Source organism: Phocoena phocoena, chromosome 1, assembly GCF_963924675.1.
Source record: "Phocoena phocoena chromosome 1, mPhoPho1.1, whole genome shotgun sequence".
NCBI classification, from domain to species: Eukaryota; Metazoa; Chordata; class Mammalia; order Artiodactyla; family Phocoenidae; genus Phocoena; species Phocoena phocoena.
Window position 1 is genome coordinate 81,021,921 of NC_089219.1, and position 20,866 is coordinate 81,042,786.

Below are 20,866 nucleotides of genomic sequence, written 5' to 3' on the forward strand. Positions count from 1 at the left end.
CATGGCTCATGGGTGCAGCCGCTCCACGGCATGTAGGATCTTCCCGGACTGGGGCACGAACCTGTGTCCCCTGCATCGGCAGGTGGACTCTCAACCACTGAGCCACCAGGGAAGCCCTGACCTTGTTTTGACATCACCTGCATAAGAAAAAGCTCCTGAACCAACTACCTGCCAACGATAACCATGCCAACCTATGCATAAATCCTCTGAAGCTTAGCTACTCCTCAACAGTGAACTTCAAACAATGTTTATCTGATTTTCTGACTTAAGCACTGTAGTAAAATCTTCTTTTCACTGAAAAGCACTTGTGCTAAAAAGTCATTTTTATTAAGCCTGTCACCGAAAAAACCCACAACAGTCCAAAGGCCTTTGTCCCACTGCCAGCACAGTTCTGAATGTTTAGGCAAGCATCCCTGGATGTTCTGCTCTTTTTTTCTCATTCATGTTACAGCCATAAAATAAAACACTTGGGCTATAAATACGTTATGCAGAGAGTACATTTCTTCAGAGTGGAAGGTGGGTTAGATCACCCTGGTGCATTCCAGAGGCAAGAATGTGAACAGTGTAAATAAGAGTAGAAATGGGGAGCAACTCGGGAACGTATCCTGAAGTAATTAAAAGGGACGCCACCGTGTAGCTGACTCCTCGAAAGGGGAAGTTCCCTCCATGCGCCATGCACTTCGCACGTCCGTCTCCCCCAGGGCCAGCAGCAGCACAGATCATACACTCAGGGCTGAGGAATTTGGAAAAGGAGTCAACTGCCACTCCTCAGGCACATTCCAGTGAGAAGAAAGCAAAGCTGCCAGGGGCAGGGAAGCGTCCCTGACTGCGGGTCAGTGGAAATTTTCTGCCGCAACAAGGGGTTAGTCGGTGCCCCTTCTGACCACCAGTTCTCTCACTCTGACCCCAACCCCCAACGAGTTTTACAAGGTGTTGTTATTTCCACCTGATCCTCAGGATGACCTGTGAGGTAGGCTAGTCTGATTTCCACGGTGGAGAGGAGGAAACATCCGAGAAGCTAAAGGCCTACCCAAGGTCAAAGAAGCAGCACCCAGGGCAGACCAGCACAGGACACTTCGGACTCCCGCTTACAGCTGGCCACTGCCTGAACCCTTCCAGAAAGAAGACCTGGGTAGCTCCCAAGGCAGAAGAGTTCTCTTCCTACTTTCTACCTGTAAGATTTGCCCTCCATCCACTTGTCTGAGGTAGGCCTTCCAGACCAAAGAATTCCTTCCTCTTTCTTCCATGAGATAAGCCTTCAAATGTTTGAAGTCATCACTCAACCTCAGGCACGACTTCACTTCTTCAGGGCAACAGTCCCAACTCCCCCCAACTCCTCCCCAGACACCAATGTTGTCAGAGCTTCATCAGCATAGTCTCTGGTATGTGGTGCCCAGAACAAAACCTAGGGTTTTGGGTGTGGTCTGATGAGAGTACTGTGAAGGTTAGTTTTAGGTGTCAATGTGACTGGGCTACAGGGTACCAGATACTTGGTCAAACATTATTGTGAGTATTTCTGTGAGGGTGTTTTAGGATGAGATTAACATTTAGATCAATAGACTAACTAAAACAGATTGCCCTTCCTAATGGGTATGGGCCTCACCCAATCAGTCGAAGGCCTAAATAGAACTAAAGGCAGACCCTTCCCCTTAGTAAGAGAGAATTCTCCTGCTGACGGCCTTTGAACTGGGCATCAGCTCTTCCTGGTTCTACAGCAGCCTGCTGCCCTTCGGACTCACACTGGGACATTGGCTCTGCAGAATTTGAACTTGCTAGCCTCCATAATCACGTGAGCCAATTCTTTACAATAAATATCTTTCTATATCTATGTGAACACTGCATGAGGCCCAAGATCACATCAGCTTTTATATCAGCTGAACCCTACTATTATCTCATAACCATTAATTTATGCTTTAACCATACATCCAACAAATATTTATTGAGTGTCAGGCACCTTTCTAGGTGCTGGGGATATACTGGAGAGGGCAACAGACAAAATTTCCTGTTTTGTGAAGCTTACAGTCTAGTAAGGAAGTCAGAGGAACAAAATATAAACGATGAAAATATATGTTAATAGGTGTGAAGGAATGACATAAATTGAGAGAAGAGGAGGGGGCACTATAAAGTGTTGTGATGGGACAAGTCTAACTGAGAAAGTCACTGAGCAGGTGAAGACCTGAAGGAGATGAAAGAGCCGGGCACGTGGACCTCAGGGAAAGAGTTCTCGGGTGGAGGCAGCAGTGAGGGTACAGGTCTGGTGTGGGGAAGGGACAGCAAGGAGGCTGGTGTGGCTGGAGCACAGGGGTGAGGGGCAGATGAGTAGGAGGAGAGGTCAGAGATCACAGAGGAGACCAGTAGGTCCAAAGGGACCTTACAGACTGTTGCTAAGGACTGTGGTGTTTAGTCTGGGTGAGATGGGCCACCACTGAGAGTTCATGAAAACATCTAACAGATGTTTTAACAGGATCACTCTGGCTAATAGGGCCAGGCTAGACTGAAGGGAGACAAGGAGCAGGAGACCAGTAGTAGACTTCTGGAATAATCCAGGGAAGAAAGAACAGCAGCTCACACCAGGGAGGTGGAGGTTGAGGTGGGCACGATGATACCTAAAGCCCCAGGTCTTTATTTTATCAGCGTGAGACTCCTTCCCTTACACCTTCCCTTACATCCTTCCCTTACACCTTCCCTTACACCTTCCCTTACACTTTCCCGTACATCCTTCCCTTACATCCTTCCCTTACACTTTCCCTTACACCTTCCCTTACACCTTCCCTTACATCCTTCCCTTGCATCCTTCCCTTACACCTTCCCTTACGTCCTTCCCTTACACTTTTCCTTACATCCTCCCCTTACACCAGCACTTCTGTAATATAAATCAAACTCTTTAGACCCGTATTTCAACTCTGTAGAGACCACATAAAAATCCTCATTCTGTTAGCTGTCAAAAATCTCTAAATTTCGTGTGTGCGCCATCTACACATTCATCTAAATCCCTGAGAAGCTGAACCAGACAAGGCTGGGGTCTGTGACTTACAGGCACGCTCCCACGCTGACCCAAGCACATTAAACAGCACTTGTCCTGGTTGTTCGCCAACTACAGAGTAACCCAACGGAATTATCCTCATCTCGTCTGTAAGGACGTCATGCTAGAACCTGTTAAGAGCCCTCTGGAAATAAAGACATGACACGTCAGTATCACCACTCCTATACCAGTCAGCACTCCAGTCCCTGCCTTATCTTCCTGGTATGGTGTCTGTTCTTACTGGAGTCCGGCTTGGGTTAAAGTTTGTGGAAGAACAGAGATATAAAGAGAATAACAAAAAACAAGAAATAGAAGGAAAAATAGTATTTTTCTAATAGGAGAAGTGGTTACAATCACTATTGCAAGGATAATAACTACATGACTGAATATGGAATTGCTTTAAAAAAGTGTTAAAGAACAAGGGGTTTTTTTGTTTTTTTATAAAACATCTTTATTGGAGTATAATTGCTTTACAATGGTGTGTTAGCTTCTGCTGTATAACAAAGTGAATCAGCTATATGTATACATAGATGCCCATATCCCCTCCCTATCCCACCCCTCTAGGTGGTCACAAAGCACTGAGCTGATCTCCCTGAAGAGCAAGGGTTTTATATTTGGATAAAGTGGCAGAAACTTTCCAAGGCAATTCATTCCCTCCCCCATCTTCCACCTTATTTGTAGGTCCTTGTGCTGCTACCACCACACTTCCGGCCCTTATGTCTCAACCAACCTAGTATCTCAACCATTACAGTAACCTCCTGCTGTCCAAGCTGCCAATCCTGTCTCTCTCCATCCCTCACCCATACTGTGACCAAGGCGATCTTTCTACAAAGTAAACACATGATGAGGCAGGAGAGCATCTAAGCATCTGAACTGGCACGGGACCAGAGAGGGCCTCTGCCTGCCGCACTTCCCCCCACTCCCCCAAGTACTTGCCATATGGAACCACTCCCAATGGCAGAACACGTCATGCTGCTTCACATCTCCTGGGTCTTTTTACAGCCTGTTCCCCACCTGGCTTGCTCACCGGGTAACTGCTCCTGTCCTCCACAGGTTTCCACTTTCTCTGTAAAACCTCCCAACTCCCTTTCTTTCCTCAGGATGGAGCTACCCTCCGTGCCTTGTGCACACCACTAGCCCAGCCCTTCTCTCGCGTGAACTGCTACTATCTACCAGCAAACCTGCCACCCCACTTGACAAGCACTTGAAGGCCAAGAGAGTGCCTAGTTCATTCTGAATCTCCTGGCCTGGCAAGGTGCTGGGCACAAAGCAGGGACTCAGCAATTGCTTGTTGAATGAAAGTTCAATGGTGTTACTTACAGGAAAGGCTATGTCATAATTTCTTCATTTTCACAACACTTACTTCCCTCACTGCCCAGAAATGATCTTTCGGCCACGCTTTAAAGCTAGTATTTGATTTTTCACCTAATAGCTCCACCTAAAAACCAATTATCAAATCATTTAGTAGTTCCATGTCTCCCCGCAGAATCCACTAAACTTTCCTCCTGTTTGCTAATTAAAACCCAGTCCTCTGACATGACAAACATCTTCCTGTGGGAACAAACAGAGCCCTGAGCCCTGAGAATTCTGAATCTTACTTAGCAAGCGTCCATTGAAGGGGCAAACGTGAAGCACCTGACTGTCCAACAAGCCCCAGGCTTCAAAATGCACTGGGCCACCCCTTCTCCCGACTGCTCTTCCCTACTGAAACCACGCACAGCATTTGTATTTTACATTCTGGTTATGCTACCAGACTCTTTAAAAAAGCAGAACATTACTCTCTCTGCCAGTGCTGGGAGTTTTATTACAAGAACTTACGGCTAGGCAACAAGAGCCAAGTTTATTATTTTTTCTGGATCAGATTCAACAACCTTGTCCAAAAGAGCAAGAAACAAGCAAAAGAGGCAACCAGCCCTTTTGTTTCCACACCTGCGTTTAAGCTTTAACTCTTAAAGTCCTAAGCAGACCCACTGAAGCCTCAAGATTGATCTCCCAAGCCTCAGGGAAGGGAACCAAATGCCGGCTAATGGGTGCAGACACCATTTTCCTGGAACTGAGGCTCTTCGTCTTAGCACTTATCTCAGCACATCAGCTGACTCAGAGGCCTGGCGGTTGCCTCACAGTCACTCTGCGGCCTCCCCCAAGCTGGTGTGGTCTTTAGTGAGGAGGGAGAGAGAATCTCTGCTGAGGATAATGTCATATTGTAAGGCCTCACCTAGTCCTACCCACCTCCTCCGGCCTCGTCCACGCTCCCAGATGAAAATGCAGGCCGCACGTAATTGCACGGGTGGCAACTGAGTTTCCTCTGAAGTTTCCCCTCATCTCCTTCATGTGCACTCACATGTTACCTTCTCGATGGAGCCTATTTAAAATTACAATCCAACCACCCGGCAGCCCCCACTCTAGCACTCTGACTCCCTCATACCTGCTTTACATGTTCTTATTTCTAGATTAGAGTATAATATAGCCAGCTTCTAAACTACCGTGTAATTTACTTATATATTATGCTTATAGCCCATCTCCTCCCACTAGAATGTAAGCTCCTTCAGAGGCTGGGATTTTAGCCTGCTTTGTTTATGGGCATATCCCAAGCACAGTGTTGGGTATAGAAAAGACACTCAATAAGTGTTAAATGAATGAATGAACCCTGAGGTCCCATTAATTGGCAGTGGCTACCTAAAGTTCTGTGCTGGGAAGAATTCTGAGGCCATACTCAGGAGCAGTGAAGAAAGGGGAATGAGTGCCATGGTCACTCATGTGCCTGCCAGGGGCTCAGGGCAGGCTCTCCTGGCTCTATGGCTGCCCAGTAAAGTAGCCACTGGCCATTGAGAGCTTCAAATGTTGCTAGTTAAATTGACCTGTGTCATAACTGTAAAATACACACCAGATTTTGAAGCCGTAGTAAAACCAGTGTTAAGAAGAAATCTCACTGCTTCCTGAAGTGTGATCCTCAGATCAGTGTATCACAGACAAAAGTATGTTAAAATGCAGGTTCCAGGGTGGGGTGGGAATGTAGGGTCAGGCAACTGCATTATAATCCTCTGCCCACTATCCCATGATTCCCAGGCATACTCGAGGATCACTGCTCTGCCATAGATAAAAATATTATGTAAACTCCAATCTTTGTAAAGCGTGAAGAGGATTACTTGGAGAACAAGCAAGAATTTTCTCCCCTGCACTGGTTAAAAAAAAAAGCTAAGAGGGTGAGAGTAAAGCCAAGTCATTTTTGGAGTCATCTTCTTCTATATCTAAAAAGATAGAAATGGGCCCTGTGAAAAGAGGAGCCATAGCTCCCCAATGATAAAGAAATGCTTGCTGAAATCTCAGAGGAAAATCTGTTCCAGGAATCAAGCTCTCTCTCTCTCTCTCCCCCTCCCCCCCCCCCCCCACACGCATGCACGCGTGCACACCCAATAGCTGGGCTGTGGTCCATTTAGAGCCTGAGTTATCGCTTGGGTGAGCGCCTGCTATTCAGGTTACAGCTCCGTGAGGCTGCTTTAACTCGCACACGCAACTTCGCACATTTACATGACTTTGGCATTGCTGAAAGTTCAACACTTGCACAGTCAGGATCAGCTCCTCTCCCTCTTCTGTCCTGCCCTACCCCCAACCTTTACTATTCCTATTCCTTTTTCTTGACTCTTGCACTGACACATCTCTTTCTGGAGATGCCTGCTTAGGAGAACAGGAAGAGCAAAACAAGGAAAACAAATAAAGCAAAGAAAACCACATGGGCATTTCAGAAACACCTGCCATGCCAAGAATTTGCTAGTTCAATTCTCGGGGGAGAAAAGACTTATGGTAAAGTAGAATAGGCATTTCTCTAGAGCTTAGGTTTATGTATAAGTAGGATCTATGCAGAGTGGCCTGAGAACTCGTAACAGTGCCCACACAGAAAGGCATTGAGGAGATTATGCTTTGATGTATTTTGTGCACCAAGTCCAGCAAAAACAAACTTACATAAAGTGCTGGAACAGTCTTGAAATATTTACCTCCCAAATGAGGATGGGACCCTACATTCTGAAAGAGGAAAATCACACGTTCTCCCTACCCCAATTCCTGGGAGGACTGTGCTTGCCTGGTTCCTCCAAAGTCTCGTGATATGAAATGGGATCTGAAACATGTTTTTCTACTAACCATATATCATGACTCAATGTTTTTTTCAAAGTTTGTTTTAAAGAAATAATAACTTCCATGCCCATGAACCTACAGTCATCATTTGCAAAGCTACATATTCATGAGCCATGTGATTGTGGTCTCTGCCAGTAGTGTACTCAAGAAACACAAATCCATTTAAAAATTCTTGGATGAAAAAAAAATTCTTTGATGTTTTAATTTTGTATCCACAACCATATTACTCTGTCCAATAAAATGAATTAAAATATATTCAACAATTTTTCTCAAAACATTCATGATGATCATCCTCTGCTTTTAATTTTTATTCCTGTTCAAATATAAGGAATAAAGGATTGAAAGTACCTTCTGTTCTTAATGCCCTACATGTTTACACACATCCAAGAGGAAAGCTCTGAGATGCTACCCTCCAAATAGAAACACGCACAAACTTGAACGTGAGCCAGTACAAAAGCAATACTCTAATCTCCCATGGAAATGTTACGAGAACGATAGTATATGTGAATACATATATACACAAAGACAAGCAAAATAACTCACTGCATCTGAAAGATGAACTCAGTCCCCACAGGTTACCAAATTAATGAAGCATAAGCTGCTTTATAATATAGAGTTTTCCAAAGTAGAGCCCCAGGCCACACAGGGATCCTCAACGACCTTACAAAATCATCTCTTAAGACTCTTAAATTTATTCTTTCCCATCTTCCAATGCAGCATGATGTTAGAAGGAGTTGACCCAAAACTTAAAGTGTATTTATCATCTAAAGGGTGTTTTTCAGGAAACAACAATAAAATGTTGGCATCCTTACCAGTACTTGCCATGATCCTCAATCTATTGTGGCCCTCCAAGTGTGCTTCTGGGAAATCCCTCACCAAGAAGGATTCTTTCTTCTATTTTTCTTTTAAGTTACATCCAATCTGCCGACCCAGGTTCAAGGGCACAAACTGGATTTTACAAACAGTTGGCTCCAAATAGGTACCTAGAATTCCCTTTACAGAGTTCCTCTTCATCAAGACTGAAAATCTAAGTTCAGTTTTGCAGACAAGGAAATCGAGGCTCAAAGAAGCTAAAGAATCTGCCTGAGGCACAGAGTTGGTAAAAAGCAGGATTGACAAAAGAACCAAATACCTCGTTTCTCACTCCAGAGCTCTTTCTACTCCACCTGCATGAAGTAGTTGCTACTAAGCTCAAGAAATCAGTAGAGTAGGGTAGACAGGAGCCCCCTGGACCCTGGATTAACAGAACACTGGGAGAGAAAGTCCCAGAGGCGCTTACTGATCACTTAGTGCATGTTTCATAGATTCTGAATCCTCACATCTGACAACTGAAGAAACTGTTGTCAGAGTTTCTCCTGAGAGGTTAGGTAAAGCCCCAGATTACATAATTTTAGCAAGGTGCACATTCAAACTGCATCTGCAGGACTCCAAAAGCTATGCAATACAAACCCAGGCTTTTACAAGAGTGACAGGGGAAAGCAGTAAGGCAGAGCAGGGGGCTGTGCCTTCTCTGCCTCTTGCACAGTTTCCCCGTCAGGTTGTTTCCTTCCTTCTCTCTCTCCCCGCCACCTTCCCCAGAAGCTGGAGGAGCTATGCTGGTGAAAGTGGAGGAGAAAGGGAATGGAAGGTGCAGACAGAAAATCGTAGTGACTGTTATGGAAGCAAAAAATTGCTTGGCTGGAAGAAGAGAGATCTGCTAAACAACAACAGCAAGAAAAACTGCCAAAGAATCCGAAAATGATCGAATAGAGACTATAGTAGATAGAGCATGACGAGAACCTGAGGCTGTAAAAATTTTAAATATTAGTGCTTCTGTGACGTTCAGTTTTATATGTCAATTTGGCTTGGCTATAGTCTCCAATTATCCAATCAAACACTAATCTAGTTGTTGCTGTGAAAGTATTTTGTAGATATAATTAAACTCCACAATCAGGTGGCTCTAGGTAAGGGAGATTATCTTAGATAATCTGTGTGGGCCTGATCCATCGGTTGAAAGGCCTTACGAGCAGAGCTGAGGCTTCCCTGAGGAAGAAGAAATCCCACCTGTAGACAGCAGCTTTGGCTCCTGCCAGAGAGTTCTGGCTGCCCTTCCTGACTACTGGCCCTACAGGTTTCTGACTTACCTTGCCTGTCCCAACAGTGTCATAAGCTGATTTCCTGCAATAAACCTCTCCCCGTATATACCCACAGCTGGTCCCCTTTTTCTGGATAACCCCTGACTGACGGCTTCTGTGAATGGCTGATATAGGCCCCAAGAGAAATGGAGCTGCATATTCTAGCCCAGAAACCACAGATCTAAGAACACTTTGGGGGAAAAGGGTTCTAAAGGACATTTCCTTGTGGGGCAAGATGAAGGTGGGGCCTCCAACCCAAAACGACTGTTTGGAGCCCTCTTGAACTTCCTAAGCGTAGCTTTCAACCAAAGGCAGGCCGTGTATTTGTGCCCACCCCCATTTTTCAGTCTACATTCCACAGTCTCTGAAGACGACTACAGTGATCTCCTATGCCAAAGCCAGAAGGCTGAACTGAACACGTTTAACAGCGATGAAGAAATGATCCCCAGAGGGCTAAGAACAGATGCAGATATTAAAGCAGGGCATCCTGGTAGAGCTGATCCAGAGACAGGACAACCAGAGGAGCCCAGGGACACAATATTACTGGGAAAGCAGCCAAGAAGCAGTTTTTAAATCCTTACCTGAATGACATCCCTCAGAAGGGTCACCCAACTACCTTCCTTGCACTATCTGTGACTGAGGGATAGTGGCAAGGGCTCCAAGCAAAGGAGGAAAAGAAACAGGGAAAGAGGGGCTCAAAACACTTGGGGGGTTTAATCACTTTTAGAATGCTTTGCTACTTTTAGGGCAGCAGCCACTATAGCTCACTTCCAGCTATTGGTAGAGCAACTGTAGCACTACCTCAGAAGCTTCACATGGTGTCTAGGAATACTGTTGTTATGTACAGTCAGATGTGGTCAGGACCACCTCTCACATCTAGGTCTTGGGGAAAATCATTTATCTTAGATATCTTCCTCTGCAAAGGAGAGCCCTGGACCAGATGACAGTGGGTAATTAAAATCGAGTATCCTGGACTTTCCTGGTGGCACAGTGGTTAAGAATCCACCTGCCAATGCAGGGGACACGGGTTAGATCCCTGGCCTGGGAAGATCCCACATGACCCAGAGCAACTAAGCCTGTGTGCCACAAGTACTGAGCCTGCGCCCTAGAGCCCGTGAGCCACAACTACTGAGCCCGCATGCTGCAACTGCTGAAGCCTGCATGCCTAGAGCCTGTGCTCCGCAAGAAGAGAAGCCACTGCAATGAGAAGCCCGTGCACCACAACGGAGAGTAGCCCCCACTTGCCGCAACTAGAGAAAGCCTGCACGCAGCAACGAAGACCCAATGTAGCCAAAAATAAATAATAAATAAATTTATTTTAAAAATATCTAATATCCCTGCCTCACCTATTACTCCCATTCAAAGTATAACTTCATTCAATCCCAGTGTCAAAATCTGGGATATGTGATGTAAAGGGAGAAAGTAGGGGGAGTCTAGCCCAAACTACTAATCCCCATCATTAAAAAAAAAAAAAAGATTTTTTATTATTATTTTTGCTAATTTTTATTGAGCACTTACTTTGTGCCAGGCACTATTCTAAGCACTTTACACAGGTTATAGCCACCACTCATTGTGTGACCGTGCACAAGTTAACTCAACCTCTCACTGTGTCAGTTTCCTCATCTTAAAATGAGGATAATAAGAGTACTTACTTCATAGGTTTGTTATGAAAATTAGAGATCAAATGGGCAGTAGCCACTGTGGGCTTTTGCCAGAGATGGCAGATGGATCAGCCCCTGACTTCCAGGTACAACCTGCTTCCTAGTATCGCAGCTATGTCATTCACCACCCAAAAAGGACAAGGCAGAAGGAAGCAAACCAGTGATGACTCCTTGGTCCAGGGGCATTAAAAGGTTGCAACAGGGCTTCCCTGGTGGCGCAGTGGTTGAGAGTCTGCCTGCCGATGTAGGGGACACGGGTTCATGCCCCGGTCCGAGAAGATCCCACATGCCGCAGAGCGGCTGGGCCCGTGAGCCATGGCCGCTGAGCCTGCGCGTCCGGAGCCTGTGCTCCGCAACGGGAGAGGCCACAACAGTGAGAGGCCCGCGTACCGAAAAAAAAAAAAAAAAAAAAAAAAAGTTTGCAACACAGACCCTAGGCCATCTGGGGACAGGGTATAAGGATCAAGGGCAAAGGCAGATCCTGAGATATAAATTCTACTCTGGACAAAGAAATAGGAAGACTAAAGGGGCTTCTTCCTCCCCTGAAGAAATCTGCTTCCAAGCCAGAGAGCTGGATGATGGAGGCCTGAAATGCCAGAACTGGGTTGCCTCGAATAAACTCAACGACTCTCCCTGGGAAGGAGTCAGGCCATCCTGCAGTCCTTTTCAGAGACAAGGAATGTCAGCTACCTGTGGGGAGCGCTTACCAAGGGCCTCACTGTCTGCCAATTTATGAGAAGACCAAGGCAACGCCAATGAACTTTCAAGTCAGCCTCACTAGAACTTCCCAGGAGACAGATTTCCCCCATCCCATGACATGAAAAAAATATTCTGCCATCTCCCTTAACAAAACATTTGCTTTTTCTACCGAACAGCTCTCTGGAGGCTGCCCACCACATTAACCAAGGGCACTAGAGACGTTACATTTGATACAATTGCCCAACGCTTGGGAAGGGCAGATTCATCAGATTACCAGATCAGCCTTTAACAGTAAAGCCTTAAAGGGCAGCATGGGACTCTACACAAAAAAACATCAACCTTTCGCCACAGAGCCATGACAAAGCAAGTCCAGCAGAGGCAGGAAAAGTCCATGCTTGCGTGAACCCTTCAGGACAGGATGTCTTGATCAGGAAGAATACACCCAGGCAAACCTCCTAAGGCCACTCACTGACAACATTCATCAGCTTTAATATAACGAGTTAGGATAAATCCTAGGAAGTCTTTCAAAAACTCTTTCTGGACCAGGATTACCAGCCCAAACTGGACTCTTTCCAATGCTCTAATTACCTCAGTGACATTTAGGAAGAGCTCTCTCACCACAAAAGGGCCAGAAACTCACTCCTAGGAAATATGGTAGTTGACCGACCCTAGTTCATGAGAGGATCAAGCCCCTTATAATTAAGACTCTTATGGACAAGCCACAAAACCAAGAGATAAGCAGCTTCTGGGACAAAAATGCCTGGTACACAACCACTTGGAATATCCCACAGGACACAGTGAGTCATTCCACAAGAGATATTTTTAAAAAAGAAAAGGGAAGAACCAATCTTGAAACATTTAGTTATTTAATCTGCCTTTAAGAGAGAATTTGTTTGGGGAAAGACCTCACTGGAAAATCCAAAATGGTATATTCAGACTCCTATATACAGGGGTGACACTTCTGGTTGAGCAAAAGGCCGTGCTTGGGTCTGCAACCCCGAGCCCTCAACCACAGGCTGCCCCCCGGTCAGCCTCACAGAAGGAGCTGCCTTAATTGCACTTGGAATAAGAAGATTCTTGTTTGCTCCAGTTTTCAGGATCCACTGGTGGTACTTCCCAGTCTCCTAACCATCCCTCCCACACCACGGCAAGCTCCTTGAGGGCAGGGCAATCCACCCCATTTCTCTCTGGAGCCTCCACACTTAGGACAGTTCCCAGCAGGCACTGAAAACTAGGTGTTGGATGAATGAACAACTAGATACAGAAACCGTCATACCAGGTATGCTAATGTCATGTTTTTCTAAACATGGGGAGAACTGCCAAACAAGAGTAAGGAGGAAGTTCAAAAAGAAAAAAAAAAAAAATCATTTCCAGGTTTTTAAATGCAACACAGTAGAGAATACAGAAATTTTTCAAAAGTTCCCTCCTCCACAAGCAAACTTGAATGTCTGAGTTATTCAGAGGGCATTTTTGGACGCTCAGTGTCCAGTTACACATCATTTGGATTCAGAAAAGGAATTTCTGGACATGCGCTGTGGTACAGGCTGTGCATGTCCCTTCCTAGAGCAGCGCTAAGCGCACATCTGGGGCTATTTAACAACTGATTGGAAATTTCGCCTTCTGATTTCCAGTTAAATACTGGGCACAGGAAAACAAATAGCACTTGTTTTTCACTGAGCCTTGTTAGTCATCCAAACTGCAATGCAGACCAGAGAACTGCCTGTGGTTTGGTGGCAGAGCCCCAACATATTTGGACCTTCCCCCCACCCCAAGTTTAAGTGAAAGGAATAAACCGATTTTGGCAACCTCAGCTTCTTTACCCACCCACCCCACTCAAAAACACAAAACAAGGTTTTAAATATTAAGCATGTTCCTGGTATTAATTTACATTTTTCATTAGGGTTAAATTTTTATTTGTTTTTAATCCAAAGCCAAGAGCATAGAGTTTGGTTTCTCTCATTTATTTCAATTGCCCTGCTCTAATATTTACTTGGATTTGCTGAAGTTCAGGCAATGTTCAGATTACCATTTTCTGTTTCCAGTTAAACTGGGATGTAATATGTAGCAGTTGTACTATCAAAGAATGAGAGTTTGAAAGCTGGGAGGAACTTCAGAGATTGACTAGTACCACCTCCTCACTTTAGAGATGAGGAAACTGAGGCTTGAGTAGTTAAGTGATTTTGTCTGGTGATTGATGTATATAACTGGTTAGTGGCAGAACCAAAGACTAATAATTGGGCCTCCTGACACCCAGGCCAGAGTGTTAACTAGAAACAAAAATCTGAGTTACCGCTAGGTAGAACTGCCAGATAAAATCAGGACACCCAGTTAAATCTGAATTTCAGATAAACAATGAATAACTTTTTAGTATAAATATGCCCCAAATATTGGAAACTCTACCTCGAAGACCAATATCCCCTTCAACTCCCCACCTTCATTCAAACACACACACATTTACATGCATTTCTTTCCTGATTTTACTGATAAATGGCTGGGAAAAATAAATCATAGTACTGTAATCCCAACAGTGAATGAGGTTGGAAGAAGTTGCCGCTTATTTCTTGAGACTTTCCTAATCTTAAAATACATTTTTCCCCTCACGAGCATGCAAAGCAACAGCCCGATGTCAAAGGGCTGCAAAGGCCCCTGGATTAGACATTTCATGTTATTAGAAGCCAGGCATTAGGGTCTCATCTAGAGAATTTCTGCTTGTCCCAGGGTTCTAAGTCTGTAGACCTTTTAGGAGAGAGCGCTTAGGTTTGTAATACAAATAAAGCAAGATTTTTTTCAATAAAAATCATGGAATAAAGTAAAATGATTTTAAAGTTTGGTTCACTGATTTTACAACATCACTTTTGAAAAGAGTGCTGCCTCAAGTTTTTTTTCTAACAGCTTTATTGAGATATAATTCAACCTTATTATAATTCTATTACCTAAACTACATAAACATGATTATATATTAGAATTCATCCTTATAATTCACTTTATTGAGACATCATAATATTCCTCCTTTTAAACTGTACAATTCAGTGTTTTTAGTGTATTCACAATTGTGGCAAGAATCACCACTACCTAATTTCACAAAATTTTTATCACCCCCCCCCCCGCCCCCACCCAAAGAAACTTCATACCGTTCATAGTCATTCCCCATCTTCCCCTCCCACTATCCTTTGCCAACTACTGATCTACTTTCCATCTCTATGGATTTGCCTGTTTTGGAAATTTCATACAAATGGAATCATACACTATGTGGCCTTTTGCACCTGGCTTCTTTTATTTATGTTTCCAAGGTCCGTCCATGTTCGGTATGTATCAGTGCTTCATTCCTTTTAACGGCCAAATAATATTCTATTGTATGGATATACCACTTTTTTATCCATTCATCAGTTGATGGACATTTAGGTTGTTTGCACTTTTTTATTATTATGAATAATGCTGTTATGAACATTTGTGGACGAGTTTTTCTATGGACATATGTTTTCCAAAGCCCCATTTTACCTTCCCACCAGCAACGTACGAGAGTTCCAATTCCCCTATATCCCCAACACCACTTGTTCTTATCTGCCTTTTTAATTATAGCCATCTAGTGGGTGTGAAGTGGATTCTCATTGTGGTTTTAAATTTGCATTTTCCTAATGACTAACGATTCTGAGCATCTTTTCATGTGTTTATTGGCCATTTGCGTTATTTCTTTGGAGAAACGTCTATTCAAATTGTAGCCTGTTTTTAAAGACAATCTGGTACTGTGGCTCTTCCCGATCTTTTTTTTAGCAACCTCAAGTTAAAAGTTCAGACATCGATTACACAGTTGAGCTACCATACTTCTTCTTTGATGCAGAAATAATTGCATAAATAAAAATAAGCTTAGATGATCCTTCTAAGAGAATTTTACTTGTAGTTTCAACATGACAGACTGAGAGAGTAGGATTATTTTTACTTCTGATTGCTCTGAAGCATAACTCTAACCTGCCCGATTTTCTCTGGGCTATCCCTACACCCTGCAAAAGAAAACCTATGAGGCTGTGAGAACTCCACTGCGTGCACACGCGCCTGTGTATGTGTATGTGTGTGACATACTCAAAGATCTACTACTTCACACTCAGCCTGAGATAACCACTCTCATCCATTCCCATTTCCTGGGTAACCAGAACAACCAGATAAAGGAACTGCACTTGCAGAGGGAACTCAGTCCCACTTTCTCCCTACCTGACACACTCCCTCTTGCCTGCACTGTGGAATCAAGAGAAGGACTAAAAAGATTTGACAGTAGAAAACAGATACTTTTTTAGACGGTATTAAAATATGTTTTCAGTCACCCTCGTGGGTGGCTGAGACATTTTGAGTAACACAAGGTCCTGCTAACTAATTATGAAAGGTTTCCTTTTTTAAATTGGGCAGTTACAATAATGCAGACATGACAACTTAAAAGGTTCACCATGATAGATGAGTAGATGCCATTACTTGAACTTTTCTCACAACCCTACTTAAAAATAATTAGCATAACTGTTGGGAATTCCCTGGTGGTCCAGTGGTTAAGACTCCATGCTTTCACTGCTGAGGGTGCGGGTTCAATCCCTGGTTGGGGAACTAAGATCCCACAAGTTGCGTGGCACAGCCAAAAATTTTTTTTAAATTTTTTAAATAACTGTTAAAGTATTGTAACTCTACACAGAAAGTAAAGACAGCTTTACGACAGTAATGCAAATCCTTCAGCAATATATAAAGGAGGAAGCAAGGACATACACATCTTCGACTGACAGTCAAGGGACCCACCCTCTCTCCTCAGCTCCCTTAAGCTCTCCAGGTAACTTTGGAAAAGACACTGATAGAAATGGCTAAGCCTCAGTTTCCAAAGATTCCATAGGCCTTCCGAAGTGTTTGGATGAAACACTTTATGTAAAAGAATTTAGTTATCTTATCCCTAACCTTCAACTCTTAACTACAATAAATGGATAAATGAAACACACCACTGATTTTCTATCTAGATCCCTCTGCTGCAATGGTTGTCAAGTCATTCATTTCAGGTTACAGAGAGCAAGGGAAGAGCTTGCTTTGCCTCCTTTCTTTCAGCACAGTCTCTGTTAGGGAGAGCTGCCCAGCTTGTGAGAGAACTTGTATCACTCGTCGTCTAACTATGTGAGAACCTGAATGAACAACAGATGCTCCATTATCTCTTCCAGGCCATGAGGAAATGTGCAGATAGAGAAAACCATGTTCCCTAAAGAAGGCTGCTGGACAGCAAGGCAGAGTTCATGTGTCCCACAATTTAAATCCTCGACTTCTCCCAGTGCTGCCTCCCTTGTGTTGGTAATTTGAGATTTATCACTTGATCTACAATCTCCTTACATGGGATAAACTCCAAATAGGGTTGATGTTCAATTGTTTACTAAAACCGTCTCCTGTGGTTCATTGTTAGTGCGTCTTAAGCTGATGGCCAAGAAGCAGTTCTTACAGATATTAAACAAAATTAAAGCAAATAAATAATAACTAGGAGTAAGATACTTTCCCTTAAAAGTCACAGAGAGGCAGTTTGAAGAAAGAATCTAGAAAGTGATCAGTACAACTATGATATATGTGGTCCACACTTTTCATCTGGACCTACAGCCCAGAGAAATGGGAACTCCTTTCAATCTGGGGCCGGCCAAGCTAGACATTTCATAATTAGAAATGTAAATTCAACGTCCTTCCCAAGTGTTCTTTACTATGACTAATAATAAATGGCAACAAAAATGGTAGGTGATGTTTATGAAATTATCAGTGCCAGGTCCCATACTAAACGTGTTACATGTAATCTCACTTAATCAAGAAAACAACCTCATGATGTAGGGACTATTATCATTCCCATATTACAACTGAGGAAAGTCAGGCTTAGAGAAACTAAATACTTTCCCCAGGTTCTGCCTGGATTCAAACCAGGGTAAGCAAAGCCTTTGCTCATAACCTCTCTATAACCGGCCCAATATGGTAGCCACTAGCCTCTCATAGCTATCGAGCTCCTGAAATGGCTAGTGTGCTTAAGGAATTGTATTTCTGATTTTAGTTAATTAACATTTTTTTAAAATATTTATTTACTTAGGCTGTGCTGGGTCTTAGTTGTGGCACACGGGATCTTCATTGCAGCATGTTTAGTGGCAGCATGCAGGATCTTTAGTTGCGGCATGGGGACTGATAGTTGTGGCATGCATGTGGGATCTAGTACCCCGACCAGGAATGTAACCCGGGCCCCCTGTATTGGGAATGTGGAGTCTTACCCACTGGACCACCAGGGAAGTCCTCTGATTTTACTTAATTTAAATTTGAATAGCTACACACAGCTAGTACCTACAGTATTGGACGGTGCAGCTCTGCACGATAAGGGCTAAATGAGCATATGACTTTATAATCACGGCCCTTAGTCTTGCTATCACAAATGCCTTTAATTACAGGAGACTGACAATGCTTATAAGTATGAAGGGAGCCAGTTTAGCATAAGAGCTTGTAGAGTTAAGTCCTATATGGGTTTGAGTCTCAACTCTGCCAGTAATTAGCCAAGTGATTTGGGTCACTACTTAACCTCTCTAAATCTTAGCTCCTCATCTGTGAATGCATCTGGAAAATGGAGTAAATCATCACAGGGTCATTATGAGAATTAAATAAGATAAAGTATTAGAGCACTTATGTAATACCTGGAATGTACTAAGTGCTAATAAATAAATGTGCTGATAATAGTAGTAACAGCTAATTTGGACTTTTAAATTTAGAAGTAATGAGAGTTTCAATTCTCAGAAAAGGCTATAATTTATTAGTAACTCTTATCTTGTAAATGTACTTTTGAGTTTAAAAAAGTTTTATTTTGAAAATAATTCACATTTACAAAGTTGCAAATATAGTACAAAGACTCATGTACACTCTTTAACTAGATTCCCCAGTTTTCAACACCTTGCCATATTTGCTTTATTATTCTATCTACACATTAATTTTTTTTCTGAATTATTTGGCCCTTTAACCCTTAATGCTTAAGTGTATTATGTTTCCTAAGAAGGATATTCTCTTATATAAGAAAAGTACAATTATTAAATCTATGAAATATAACATTGATACTTTAATCTATAGGCTCAATTCCAATTTCTCCTATTGTCCCTCTAATGTCCTTTATAGCAAGGGTGCCACTCCCTACCCAGGGATCACATGTGTCTTTTTAGCCTCCTTCAATCTGGAATGGCTCCCCAGTCTTTCTTTGTCTTTCATGAGTAACATTTTTGTAGAGTACGAGCCAAGTTATTTTATTGAATGTCACCCAATTTAGTTTTCTCCAGTGTTTCCTTATGATTAGACTCAGATTATATGCATTTTTGGCTAGAATAATAACTAATTTAAGACCATGTAAATATACTGTTCCTCAAACTCCCTCCACCACCACTAGATCTAATATCTGTTGATGACTCTTGCCTAATCAACTTTTACTGTGATGGTTACCAATTGATGATTTTCTAACTCCATCATTCCTTCTATATCAATCGATTGGTATTCTTCTATAAAGAGGAGCTTTCCCTTCTCTCCTTTTTACTCATTTATTTATCTACTTTTTAACTGTATTGACTATGGATTCTTACCTTATTCAATGGGGACCTTTGAGTTAAAAGTACTCTTCAAATACAAGTGACAAGAAACTACAGAACTGAATTAAGAATCATTAATTAGGCAAAATGTATTCATTGTGCAAGACGAAGACTATTAACTGAGGCCTCTTCTTGTTTTGATTACTTGTAGGCAAGAGAGGTTTAAGAGTCCAAGGCTCTGTAGTTTAGGACATCAGCACATAGCTCTAGCAATAGACAATGTGAGTTATCACTGTGAAGTGCAGTGTTGCTCATCATCAGACATGATATCATACCCCAAATATTCTATCCAAACAACCCATCAATTTCTCCACAACTAGCAAACTTGAATGTTCTGGCAAACTCAAAAGGACATGATTTACAAATAGTAGGTAATATTTGGATCCTTCCACAAGAGCTGGGTTCCAGCTTTTTTATAAAATACAAATGTTTTCATTTTGGAGCTCACTGTGTTACTTTCTCAACAAACAGATCCTCATATCAGAAATTAGGCCTGTGTTATACACAAAGAAAATGGGTTTGTGCATATTTATTTTGCGGTCAGAGACCACACACCTAATGGCTACTTACGATATTTACATTGCTCCTGGTACTATGGGGAGCGTGGGGAGGCGGTCTCAGAGCTGAGACCAAAGCTCAGTCCACACAAAGAAGGACTGCAGATCCTGCTCTCTCGTGCAAGAGAGACCGGACTCTCCATCCACAGAAGAGGGCATGTGAATGGTATCTGTTTTCTGTGAATGCCTATCGATGCCATCCAAATATCACTAACAGCAAAATCCAAATTTAATACACTGTGGACTCTGGTATTATTTCAATGAAATAAGCCTTTTAAAAAGCCTTGCAAAATTTTAGGGTCATTATATCCTTATGCTAAGGATCACTTTGGGAGGGTTTCAAACACTTACCAAGAAAAGTCTGGAGATGCCAATTGCAAGTCTCTCTGTCTTCAGATGCCAAACCAGGGGCTGTGGGGAGTTGAGCAGGAACACGACAGGCTTGTGGTGAATGTAGACTGAGGAGATGGGATTCAGGTGCAGAGTGACCTAGGAAGAAACAAAGAGAAGTCTTAGCACTGGCTTTCCATTAAAATCACTTAGCACAGAATCTGGAATTCTTTTTCACAGCTCACCATTAACAGAAACAAGCTATAAGCTAGTTCAGATTCTGTGGATTCGATATATTAGGTTGAACTAGATGATACTGCCAATATTTGATCATTTTTTAACTACAAAACATAGCTATATCGTGTGGTTCAACCCACATTAATCTCAACCAAAACATGAATCAGCTCCTAGTAATGGCAGAATACAAATAAACAGAACACTTCTTTTTTTTCAAAGTTGGCAAAGGCAAAATAAAGGTTACCTTCCCTAGGGACTACCTTATCCTTCAAGTCAAATGACCAAGTTCAAACTTGGAGTACAGAATCAATCACCTGGGGGCATGTCATCCCTCTGGATCACCAAAGAAATGACTTTGTTCTCTTCCAGGTAAACTCCAACCTCCCTCTATAAAGTTAAGTGAGTTCTGCCAAAGAAAAGTGCCGAAAGCAAGGGAAAGGGGCTGCCAAGGGGAGCTGCCAGTGCTTTCATCATCCCAGCTATTAGCTCGAAGGGATTTTCCAAAGAAATGAAGCAT

At 42.9% G+C, this 20,866-nt stretch overlaps 1 protein-coding gene across 1 annotated transcript in view; it reads right to left on the reverse strand.

Annotated features, from left to right (window-relative positions):
• TGFBR3 (transforming growth factor beta receptor 3) overlaps positions 1–20,866 on the reverse strand; it is a 110,799-nt gene that overhangs the window by 51,745 nt on the left and 38,188 nt on the right. The window contains exon 2 of the mRNA XM_065888645.1: positions 20,134–20,271. Within this exon, the coding sequence (XP_065744717.1) occupies positions 20,134–20,271 (138 nt within the window). The remainder of the gene's footprint in view (positions 1–20,133; positions 20,272–20,866) is intronic.